The sequence below is a fragment of the Branchiostoma lanceolatum genome, chromosome 8 (genome assembly GCF_035083965.1).
Source record: "Branchiostoma lanceolatum isolate klBraLanc5 chromosome 8, klBraLanc5.hap2, whole genome shotgun sequence".
Lineage (NCBI taxonomy): Eukaryota > Metazoa > Chordata > Leptocardii > Amphioxiformes > Branchiostomatidae > Branchiostoma > Branchiostoma lanceolatum.
The window spans coordinates 19,986,219-19,999,153 of NC_089729.1; the positions used below are offsets into that span (position 1 = coordinate 19,986,219).

Genomic DNA, 12,935 nt, shown 5'->3' on the forward strand with positions numbered 1-12,935 from the left:
ATTGTATAAGATAGACGGATAACCCTAGTAGAATGTTATCTATGTACCAGTGAATGCCATACTCTGTACCTTGTACAATTGTTGTGCAATAAAGTTATCTGTGTTAATTTGTATTTAAATAGTTTTTGAAGAAAATGTATTTTTTCTATGTTTGTAAAGAATTGAATTGAAATTCTATGCATACAAATGAATGGATGCACAGACTTTGTTGCACGAGAGTTGTACGAATGGTTAAATTAATGAGTAAGCGTAACAAAGCAAGCAACAAATTAATACTTGTCTATTATAATGCAGTCTTTCATTTGTAAATGCTGCAAGTGTGTGTTTGTGTCTTTATTTATACTCGAAATTGCTCTATTCAGTCATTTTAGGCAAAAAAAACGTAGATATGGAGTCAGGACATGACATAAGTAGATAAATATATCTGTGACATGGGTGCACTAGATTTCCATGTGAGCATATTCATTAACATTCTTCTGTCCACTATATAAGCGGGACATGCCATTAGAGAATTATCACAGTCATGAAGTTAATCGGTGACTGGTAAATTATGCTAGCGACCTTTAACTATTTCAAAACAGTGAGAACTGATTTTTTTAATTGGTTATGTTAACTATAAAGCATTTATTACGAATTGATGCAAGGTGCTTCTACATAAATGGTATAAACTATTTATTTGTAGTTAAACACTAGTGAGATAAGATACTTACAAAAAAGGTTTCCGATGATTGGCCAGAAGAATGGACCAGGAGGCATCCGCCATCGTTTTACATAGTCCCTCAACCACGTGACCAAAACCAGGGTCACTAACCCCACAGTTATCGTCATCAACCACATCGTCCTGTAGGAAATGTGAAAAGAGAGAGTTAGAAGTCAAACAAAGGTCAACTTCAGGATGATATGTACGTAGTGAATAACCAACTCCAGAGAGAAGGATTGGGACCATGACAAACTGGATCATGCTCCTATTATTTTTCGAAGGTGTGGTAGGCGTCAACCGTGCGATGTGGCTCCCCAATAAATGGGACCTCGATTTAACGTCCTATCCGAGAACGTCCCTAACCGAAGCTAGGTAATCATTATCACCTGAAAAAAGTGAGGGATATCGTGTAGAGTGCATTTCCTAAGGGCACAGGATCGGTGACTTCACAGGATTTGAACCCGGGACCACTCGGGTCTAAGCCGAACACTGTCGTTCCGCCACACGACCCCACTCCTTTTCACGGAGAAGGGGCCACTACAGAAAAGCTATAGTGAGCCATCAATCCCCTACAGCTAGACACGGAACGAACCTCCATGTTAATCATTTAATAACAATGTCAGGTAAATGGTGTATGTCACCAAGGGCCTACCGAATGGAATAATGTAATAGTGTCTTTGCCAGAGATAATTCGTGATACTATACAGTAGAATCCAGCTATTTGCATTACTGTTAATAGCATATTTCGGGGATATGCATAAAATTCTGAAAACCAAAACCATTTCCCATTCACTCCATTGTAAATAAAATGGCATAATTGCATTAGCCATTTTTGCATACTCCTGCTATTTGCATAAAATAATGCCAATTGCAACTGGAAAAACTGGTCACTGTCACTAACTCTTATAGATTGTATGCAAATGTCATTCAAATGTAAATCGAGTATGGATAGTTTCTATGGTAAGACAACTCCAAAGGAACTGTTGTTGTCCTTTTGTTTTGAAAAAGCTCTAGCAATTCCATTGTTATTTGCTGTGATAGGATACAGCTGAGAAGTATAGAATTGCCAATTTTTTGCTTAATTTGCCACCCTTTGCACTCAACATTTGTATATAAACTTATGATATTTTTATGAATTCAATATGTTACATTCTGTTTAACTGGGAGTGAGTGATTTGACACAAAGGGTGTGACTGTGTTTCCTTAAAGTGCCACCCTGGTAACCACAACAACCCCCTCCCCCCTCAGTGCTGCTCATGTTGTCCCCTAGGGCTAATGGACTACTCCTTATTATTGCATAAAATACATGGGCAAATCAGTTATGCAAATAAGCGGATTCTACTGTAATAGCACATTTTAGTAACACTGCTGTTGTTTAACTAGTAACACTGCATTGTAACAGCCTGATTTATGTGGTACTTTACACATGGGGGATCGTTATGGAGAGGTGCAAGGAACAGTCACCGGCCGTGGCACTTACGCTGGTAAACATGTTATGTAACAATATCGGACATTTTATACTTTAAGGAGGGGCTGTTCTGTGTGGGGTTTCGTCCTGCTATAAATTCGGCGCAATTCCGTCTGAAAACCGTAGAAATACGCTCTGAAACATCACTGCCTTTAAGTGAAGACTGGTACGGGTAGGTACTGCGGTATTGAGCATTACAAAGGTGATTAATACTACTTACTTACTTACTTAAGTAGTAAAGTACAGCCCCTTTTCGACGAATTTGCTCAAGTTAAGTCTTGCAGACTCCGCCCTTCAAAACGCCATGCAAAGCAAGGTATCTGTTTTCCACCATACCATGTATTTCAAACAAAACACTACTACTGTATGTTGTCGTATTTTAGGTTTTAATTTCGCTTTCTCTGTTATGGTTCGGTATTGTATAGCAGGTGGTATGCCCAGAACACTTCAGAGAGGTACTGAACCAACCCGAACCTCAGGACGTATTCACCTTTCCAGAAGTCTTCACAACAGACTCAGATATAGACTGTGGACACATCAGAGAAACAGAGGTCATTAATGCAATAAAAAGTCTAAAAAATCATAAAGCTGCAGGATTAGACCAAATCCCAGCTGAACTACTAAAAAAAAAGGTGGTGATGCAACTGTTAAAAACCTAACAAGACTGTGCAATTTGTGTTGGGATAAAGAAACAACGCCTTTAGACTGGAAAAAAGGTGCAAAAGTGAAATTACCCAAGAAGGGCAACCTTAGTGACTGTGGTAACTGGAGAGGGATTACATTACTCTCAATACCAGGCAAAGTGTTCTGTACTGTCCTGCTAAACAGACTGAGAAGTGCAACAGACAGAAAACTCAGGGAGGAACAGGCTGGATTCCGACCCAACAGGTCCTGCAGTGATCAAATATTCACATTACGTAACATCATTGAACAAAGCCTTGAGTTCCAAAGACCAGTATCCTTAAATTTTATTGACTTTAAAAAAGCATTTGATAGTGTACACAGAGAATCAATATGGAAAATACTCAGAACATATGGCATACCTGAAAGGTTCACCAACATCTTCAGGAACCTGTATGAGGGGTCAAGTTGCTGCGTGAAGGTCGACTCAGGATACACGGACAGTTTTGATATAGTCACTGGGGTAAGGCAGGGATGTGTTCTATCCCCCCTATTGTTCATTGTCACCATTGATTATGTTATGCGCAATTCCATGGACAATCCAAACTTTGGTTTAGTCTGGAAAGGGAGTAGGCGTCTCACCGACCTCGATTTCGCAGACGATATCGCTCTAACAGCTGAATCCCACCAAACCTTACAAGACATGACCACCAACACAGAGACAAACTCTGCCAAAGTAGGACTTAGGATTAGTGGGAACAAAACTAAAGCAATGCAGGTTGGTGAACCCCCCCAAACACACAACTACAAATTAATGGTGAACCAACAGAAAACGTCACCCAGTTCACATACCTTGGCAGTGTTATCACTGCCGAAGGGGACTCTGACACAGATATAAACTCCCGCCTAGGCAAAGCAGCGGCGGTCTTCAGACGAATGAACACCGTGTGGTCCAGCAGGACACTTTCCAGAAAGCTCAAGGTCAAGCTACTTCAATCCGTAGTTCTCCCCACGGCCCTTTATGCCAGCGAGACGTGGAAAATTACAGCAAAAATGAAAAGAAAACTTGACGCATTCCAACAGCGGTGCCTTAGAAGGATATATAACATAACTTATAAAGATAGAACTACAAATGATGAAGTTTACAATAGGAGTGGGACAAAACCCCTTAGTATCACCATCAAGGAAAGACGAGTAAAATACACAGGCCATTTGTTTAGAATGCCTGAGGAGCGACACGCAAAAACGGCGCTCAAATGGAAACCCGACAAAGGGAAAAGAAAACGGGGAAGACCCAAATTCACATGGAGGCACATGCTTTAGAATGACCTCGACGAACTGGGGATTACCTTGCAAGGAGCGGAAGACATGGCCCAAAACCGCACAAAATGGAGGATGCTTGCTGCCCGATGTGCCACTTGGCACGGGAGGATCTAAGTCTAAGTAAGTAATGCCCAGATCATAAAACGGCGCAGCAAAATCTTACAAGACTAATAAATAAATGAATGAATGAATGAAAATGAAATGAATGAAAAACTTTATTATCGTGTCTTGCGCCATGTTGTGCCCAGCCCAAGTGTACGTGTGATAACATATTTAAATCTTCCATATAAAGAATAGGAAAAGCAACACCATTTTGCGATTAAAATGTCAATTGGAGAAATTTGGTTGATTTTTAGTAGTGGTGAAAGAACCATACATTACGATTCAATTATCTTTTTTGGAAGGTCCTCCGCTGAATCTCCAAGCCATAGTATAGGACCGTGGTGACACTCGCGCATGAATAAAAAGTCATTGCTATCCCTGTCATATTGTTTTTTGCTCGTCAACCATACCTAATCTCAAGTCTCGTAATCTTGTGGGTTTGAAATAATGAAGTTCACGGCACAAGAATTTCATCTGACTTTCCATATCTTAAGTCAAAGTGAATAGCCTTTATCTTCACCTGCCCATGACGTTCAAGTCGAAAATGGCGACCACACATTCGTTTATGTCAACGAAGAGCTCAACTATGGCAACTTCGCCACAAAGGTCAATACTAGTACTACTTCCGGGTTACACTTCTAAACGTAGTCAGTCCTTACCAGCAAAACACTAAAATGAATTGAGCAGATAAAGGCCCCCAAAAAATAGAGGTCCCAAACAAAAGGGTAGACGAAGTAAGCTCTTCCAATCATAGAGGACACTACGAACCACCGAGAGGAACCAACAAATGGGACAAGGAGACCGTATCTTGGAGATACGAGGTTATATTATCAGTATGACTCCCAAATTTGGCATCACAAATGAAAGGTGAAAAGGTCACTGAATAATTTTCCGTTAAACAATGTCTGGATTGTACTACAATGATAACATTCAGACACTAACTTTGGGTAAAGTATGTTTCAGAGTTTACATACTTCACCTTCAATGTGTCAAGATGAAGGGGTACAATACATCACATTACAGTACTGATACCATGCAGACACACCCCCCCACCATTGCGTGAATCATGGTAGCATCAGGCTATACCCATCATAAATAGATATATATTAGACGCTTGCAATAGTACATTACACTACAAATGTGTATTAGGTGGGCAAAGTAATATTTTTTTCTCATGGACACAGGTGTTCAAACTTATAACCACTGACACCTGTTACACGAGGGGAACGAACACATGTACAGCTCCGTAACTCTGGGCAGCTCCATTTGCCTCGCTGCACGACCCAGATCTATAAGTCAAGCTTCATCCCCCACGCATCCAGACTCTGGAACCAGTTGCCTCAGGTAGTGAAGGAAGCGCCCAGTCTGAGCACTTTTAAGAACTCGTGCAAGGCTCACCTTCTCACCCAGCCGAGGCATCAGGCACGAAGAAGAAACGGCCCCAGACTTGATAACATTCTGGCGGCCAGACGCCGCATGGACCAGTGTTAGTAGCAATACGAAGTGATAGTTAGGTATATTTATATTTATTACGCTGCTTTTTAGATAGTACTTAGCACTGTTTATCTATTTGTAGTCTATTTGCTTTGTATTGTCTTGTGTGTGGGCCACGACACCAGCAACAGCTGCCTGTGGCCCACGTGTATTGTATCGTTTGCAATTTCAATAAATCACAAATCACAATCACATAAACTCTTCCAGAATTCACATAAAACTATAGTATTAGCGGACACATTCCTACAAACACACTGTATTTTTTATAGAATTATGTCGACCCGTATAACGTATCTATACTGACAATTTTATTCCTTAGGACCTAATCTCGAATGACTTGAAGACGGAAATCGTCTAAAGACTCGAGTGGCATGATGATCCACCAGCGCAATTACTTTTGTATTGGCGTTTGTATTACCAGTAAGCTAGTTAGAAAGATACGAACAGCATTATATATATGAATGAATAAATGATTTAATTGCAAAAAAAAATGCATCAGTGACAATGTATGGCGATTTACAGACTACATAGGTGACAATCTAATTCGATATAAGGACATATAGCACCTTCTTCGTTATTCTAAGGCCGTCCAACATATTGCACAATTCAGACCAGAAGTCCTCATATTCATGATGCACTTGAGCAGTTAAAACGTATTCTCCACAGCCATTATGTCAAGACAAATTACACAGGTTGACAAGGCCTCCAACCCCACCACCTTTGACATGGAGGCGGATGTTACTAATGCTAGCTGAAGTATAAATATCGTAGAGAGCAGATTGATTTATCTGGCACTTCGTAGAAATATCAAATCAAATGTAGCATCACCGAATTATAGACGATAACTAAAAAGAAACAGGACTTACAGCCGTCACGAAAACTTTTGAGGAAAACTCGGTCGGGTGGTTGGATCTTTGTCGATTTTTTGCGGAATAGAAACACTCCACCATCCCCGTATACGCGGCCTCTAGGAAGTGTCAACGTGGATGCTGATTCATATCTCTACTTTGTTTGTTGTTGCTGCCAAGGTATATTCAATTCGCGCCGTTTATGCGGGGAACAAACTTTGCTATTTGTCTAACGTGTGTTACTTCCTCAACTTGGTCAGATATCATCTAAATAAAGACACTTACCGTAATTTTTTTCATAAGCGAGATGAGCGATAGTCAAGCTATAATCATGTACTTTCTACATTATTTCGACAGTCCATTAAAATGGCAGCAAAGTCTTGATATATGTGTTTAAGGCATGTGAAGGGCCAAGAGAGATCAAGTAAAACACATGTAATAATTTTGCACTATGACAAACAATCAGCAAGATATCAAAATCAGAAATACCGCTGGAGAACCTCAGAAAGCCAGTAGAGCACCATTCTTGAACTTGACCTTCGTATTCTAATATTACCCAGCCTTACCCAGCTACTAAAGATCTAGTTATGCTGTTCACAAACAAGCACTCATACACACACAAACGGCAGATGCATTACAGAATCTATTATAATACTTTCATCTTGCCTGAATGCTCATGTTTTCAAAATAGAAACCACACACGTAGGAACGTAGGGTTGCATATACCACGGCAGCAACAACAAACGTAGCAGAGATGTGAATTAGCTGACACGTCGACACGTACATATACCAGAGGCCACTAATGCGGGAAAGGTTGAATGATGCCACCCTGCAAAGCAACCAACCATCCAGCTACACTTCGGTGGATTCTTTTGATGTTTTCGTTGTCCCTTGGTTTTTCCCCGGCCTCCCGTAAGTCATATTTCTTTAGTAGGAAGGACTAATGGAGGTATAGTTGACTGTGTGTTTTCGTGTGTGTGTGTGTGTGTGTGTGTGTTTGTGTGTGTGTGTGCGCGTGTGTGTGTGTGTGCGTGCCCGCGCAGGCGCGTATGTTTGTGCGTGCGTGTGTGTGTGTGTGTGTGTGTGTGTGTGTGTGTGTGTTTGTGTATTTGCTACTTTCGCCGAGAAGGTTATGTTATCAGTTACGCCAGCCGTGAAGTGGGTCTGAAAGTATGTCAATAGCATAACTCGTGAAACTTTGGAAATATCCTCGTGATTTTAAGTAGGTTTGTAGCTGTTGTAGAACGTTCTTGCCTTCTAAAACGTGGAGAGATCTCACGAAGAAACATTTAAAAAAACACAAAGTGGTCCATGTGCAGACTCTGCCCATCAAACCCATGCAAAGCTACGTGTATCTACAGTATTTTTTCGACTATACCATGTAATTTAAACAGAACACAATACTACGGTAAGTTGTACGTATTTTCTACGCCTGAAGGGGGTCTTTTGTCACACCACTTTGTTTATCACCAATGTACTTATCCTTATACAGCTGAGTATCAAATATTGATAGTAGAAACAGTGAACCTTTCCCGAATACAACGTGTTCCAATTCCCTAGCAAATACCCACTGTAGTTGAATCGGATAGACGCAGTATACACATCACTGTGAAGTAACTGTACCCCATCCCATACATGTATAGACATAGCGTTAGATACTTGATTTATACTCTTATCCGAGTGCATATATTTCAACTGGTATTAACTGTATAGAAATATAGTGTCATATCTATTTTCATTAAACAATATGTTGATTATACCACAATGATGACATTCAGACACTAACTTTAAGTAAAGTATATATCAGCGTTTACATACGTCGGCTTCAATGTGTCAAGATGAACGGGAACAATATATATCACATTACAGTACTGATACCATGCACCAACCTCACACACCCCCACACCCCCATTTATTGCGTGAATAACATTAGCATCAAGCTATACATATCATCAGTAGATATATCAGACGCTGGCAAAAGTACATTATGCAACAAAAATGTATTTGGTGGCCAAAGTAAATAGTTCTTTCCCATGGACACAGGTGTTTAAACTTATGAACTCTTCCAAAAATCCACTTTAGCACTTCTGGCAGGAAGACACATGCCATATCCGTTTGACTAAACGTTATCCGGATTAACCACGTGACACAAAAGCAGAGCAAATAAGCAGAGCAAAATCTCAATGAAACAATTGACGTACCTTTTGGATGTACAGGGACTTGATACCCCCGTTGATTGATACTCACGGTGTGAAACGGTCCACCGGGCCTGTGTTGTCTATGGCCTTTGCTTCTAGGATAAAGAGGTGAATAAATTTCAGACCATGCATATCATTCGCAGTACGTTTGAAAGAGTCATTACAAAGGAAAGCAGCTATATATCCTGCCTCTGGAGTTTGCATCTTTGCGAGGCTTGGTATAAGTGCCATTTTTCCAACGCCGAACAGTAGTTACTCGACTGTATTGCATTACCCGCACATGGTACTCACCTGTTTGTCCCTAGCCAAAACGTCACTAAGACATACAACACGAATATAAAGTACCTAACTTTAGAACCCGTTTTTAAAATCATCGAAGCTGTATCATTTTCAGCTGTTATACGAATGTGGTGTCTTAGAAAGATCACTCGAATTACCGAAAGGCTGCTATGCCTCTGAAGTTCCTCGACACAAGAGTTGCTTCTGGCCTTTGATACCTTTAGTGTCGGTGACTTGCAATTTTGCTCACCTGCATTCAACGCTCAAGTGGAAAAGAAGCAGCCACACCTTTGTTTACCTCAACTTCGAGCGCAAACAGCGCAGCTATGGCAACTCGTGACGAAGGTCAGAACTAGTACTACTTCCGGGGTAAAAGCTTCCGAACGTAGCCATGTCTTACATGAAACATTCGCCGTGCAGACAAATTATGCTCTTCCTGACACAGACGAAACTCTGAAGCACCGACAGTATCAAGAGAGGTGACCAACAAATACTGTAACTTGCAGTAAGAGGTACATTCAATAATCGCATCTTCAAAGTTTGGCCTTACAGACAAAAGATGTTCCACTTCGACCCAGATCAAGTTGAAATTTACCAGTTGTTCCTAAAGACATGAGCTACCAGGGCCTAGCCATCCATTAAGAGGGATAGTCTCTGTAGCGATTTAAGAGGGTAATGGATATTGCAACGACCATAATCTAACATATGCTACTTACAGCCTTCTTTCCATAATTTACAAATCAAAACTCAAGATACCATAGTGAGGAATGAGGCGTACAAATCCCCATTATTTAGGCTGCATCTTGAATAAGTCAAAACCTTATTATGGAGAGACCTAGAGATTAACAAATTTTCGCTTAACTGTAACAATTCATTGTTATGTATGTGGTATTCAGAACATGGGGAAATCTTAAGGAAACACAAACGAACCTGATTTATGTGGTACTTTACACATGGGGGATTGTTATGGAGAGGTGCAAGGGACAGTCACGGGCCGTGGCACTTACGCTGGTAAACATGTTATGTAACAATATCGGACTGTTTATACTTTGCGAAGGGGCTGTACTGTGGAGGGGGGGGGGGTCGCCCTGCTATAAATTCGCAGTAGTTTGTCTCACAACCGCTTAGTACTACGTATACGTTCTGAAACATCCCTATCATCCATACTAGTAGCCTGAAATACAAGACTCCTTTATTAGAACGCGGGTGGGATTAGGTATTGTGGTATAGAGCACCTCAATTGAGATTAATAGTACAACCCCTTTTCGACGAATTTGATGCGTATACATATATTTACGTCAACGAGGAGCGCAGCTATGGCAACTTCGCAACAAAGGTCAATACTAGTACTACTTCCGGTGTACAAGTTTCTGAACGTAGTCAGTCCTTACCAGCATATAATAGCACTGAAATGAATTGAACAGGAAAAGGTCCCAATAGACAAAGAAAGACGCCTATGCTCTTCCAGTCACAGAAGAAACTCCGAACCACAAACAGGACCAGCAAAGGGAACCAGGAGACCGTTACTTGGATTAATAATCATCATAACTTCAAAATTTGGCCCCACAAATCAAAGTTGTAGAGGTCACTGAATAACGCGCAGTGAACAGCTATTTGATCTCGGAGCCTGCACATTGAATATCCATATCACATCGCCACATGTCGGCCATCAAATCGGTCTTCTGTCACACCACGTTGCACTTATCATTACACAGCTGAATATCGAATATTGCTAATAGAAAGTTTGCCAGAAACGGTAACCTAAGCTTTTCCGAATACAACGTGACGTGTAGCCATTCCCTAACCAATACCCCCCTGTAGTTGTATCGGGTAGATTCAGTATATACATCAGTGTAGAGTAAATTTTACGCCCTCCCATACATGTATAGACATAGAGTTACATACTTGACTTATACTCTTATCTGCATGCATATATATAACTGGTATCAACTATATAGAAATATTCTATTATATTCATTTATGTTGAGCAATGTGTGAATTTTACCGCAAGGATAACATTCACGGTGTTTTTGAGCAGTTTGAACGCATTCCTAACGGCTATTATTGCAAGACACATTACACACTTTGACAAAGCCTCCACCCCCACCCCTTTCCAACCCTGGCGGGGAGACAAATGTCACTTATGCTAGTTGAAATATAACCAACATAGACAGCACATTGATTTATCTCCGTAGAGTTATCAAATCACACACAGCATCACTGGATTATAGACACAAACTAATAAGAAACAGGACTTACAGCCGTAATGAAAACTTGAGAGGGATACTCGGTCGAATGGTTTCTTGGTTGATTTTGTGCAAAATGAATATACTCAACCACCCCCGAATACGCGGCCTCCCGGATGTGTCGACGCGGAGGCTGATTCATATCTCAACTTTGTTTGTTGTTGCTGCCGAGGTATGTTCAAGTCACGATATTTATGCCGTGAACAAACTTTGCAATCTGTCTAACGTATGTTACTGCTTTATAACTTGGTGAAATATCTTCTAAATTAAGACATTAAGACGTAAAATTATTTCATAAGCTAGATAGTCAAGCCGTCATCATGTTGCTTCAAAATTATTTCTACAGTCCATTACAGTGGCAGCAAGGTCTTAATATTTGTGTTTTAAGACAAAACAAGGACCAGGTGAGGTCAGGTAAACCACGTGTAATAATTTTGCACAATGACAAAAATCAGCAACACATCAAAGACAGAAATACCACTGGAGCACCTTAGAAAGCCGGGAGTGGAACATTATCGCGAACTTGACCTTCCTTTTCACCACCCCTACCCAGCTGGCAAAAATATCTAGTTATGATGTTAACAGACACACAGAAACGGCAGCGAAGACAAGGTAAGGGTTATGATTAAGATTTCAAGGAATCATTACTCTCCCATGCTGCATAACAGAATCCATTATGATACTTCCATCTTGACTGAATTCTGATATTTCGAAAACATGAACTAAACACGATGTATAGGAACGTAGTATTGTATATACTACGGCAGCAACAACAAACTTAACAGAGCTATAAATTAGCTGACACGACGACACTTATACATACCAGAGGCCACTCATACGGTAGAGGTTGAATATTACCATCTTGCAAGATAAATCAACCATCCAGCTACACGTCGAATTGTTTCTTTGAGGTTTCCATTGCGGCTGTACCTCTCGTAAGTCCTGCCTTTTTTTAAGTATAAAGGAATCTAGGGCAAAAAGCCGGAAACTGGTACGTGGGGGAGGGTACGGATATTAGGCTTGTCATAGGAATTGAAGGAGATGGCAAAACTGAGCTATAGTTTATAGCGTGTGTGTTCGAGTGTGTGTACGAGTGTGTGTACGACTGTGTGTGCGAGTGTGTGTGTATGTGTGTGTGTGTGTGTGTGTGTGTGTGTGTGTGTGTGTGTGTGTGTGTGTCTTCGTTTCTGTGTGTGTGCATTTGTTGCCTTCGCCAAGAAGGTTATGTTATCAGTTACGCCAGCCGTGGGGTGGGTCTGAGTGTATGTCAAGAGCATAACTCGTGAAACTTTGGACGTATCCTCATGATTTTTAGTAGGTGTGTAGCAGCTGTGGAAACGGAGGTCAAGTTCGAAAATGGTTTACCTTGCGTTTTTCTACGGTACTGGAGCGGGCTGTTCATGTTTGCGTGTTTTCAGTTTTTAATCAATTTTGATTTGTAATAAATATTGCAACAATTAAAATCTAAAACATGCTACTAACAGCCTTCTTTGCATGATTTATAAATCAAAACTTAAGATATTTTAGTGGGGTTTCAGTCCCTTTTTAGGCTGTATCTCGTTAAGTGGACATCTAACAGAGAGACCTAGTCTCTACCAGACTAACTACGCCAGGGAAACGGGCGAAATGTGATCTTTACTGTGGACTAACTCTACT

The 12,935-nt window shown here is 40.7% G+C and overlaps 2 protein-coding genes across 13 annotated transcripts in view; one reads left to right on the forward strand and one right to left on the reverse strand.

Annotated features, from left to right (window-relative positions):
* The window catches only part of LOC136440343 (steroid 17-alpha-hydroxylase/17,20 lyase-like), a 79,982-nt gene that overhangs the window by 15,584 nt on the left and 51,463 nt on the right, over positions 1 to 12,935 (reverse strand). For 4 of the 12 annotated variants that reach the window (XM_066436327.1, XM_066436331.1, XM_066436325.1 and 1 more), the window contains exons 2-3: positions 8,758 to 8,849; positions 711 to 841 (exon numbers count right to left, since the gene is read on the reverse strand). In XM_066436327.1, the coding sequence (XP_066292424.1) occupies positions 711 to 837 (127 nt within the window). In that variant the 5' untranslated portion in view covers positions 838 to 841; positions 8,758 to 8,849. The other 8 variants (XM_066436334.1, XM_066436332.1, XM_066436333.1 and 5 more) reach the window with 7 other exon arrangements.
* LOC136440342 (uncharacterized) overlaps positions 9,436 to 12,935 on the forward strand; it is a 60,334-nt gene continuing 56,834 nt past the window's right edge. Inside the window, exon 1 of the mRNA XM_066436321.1 lies at positions 9,436 to 9,545. The gene's annotated coding sequence lies outside the window, so the exon portion shown is untranslated. The remainder of the gene's footprint in view (positions 9,546 to 12,935) is intronic.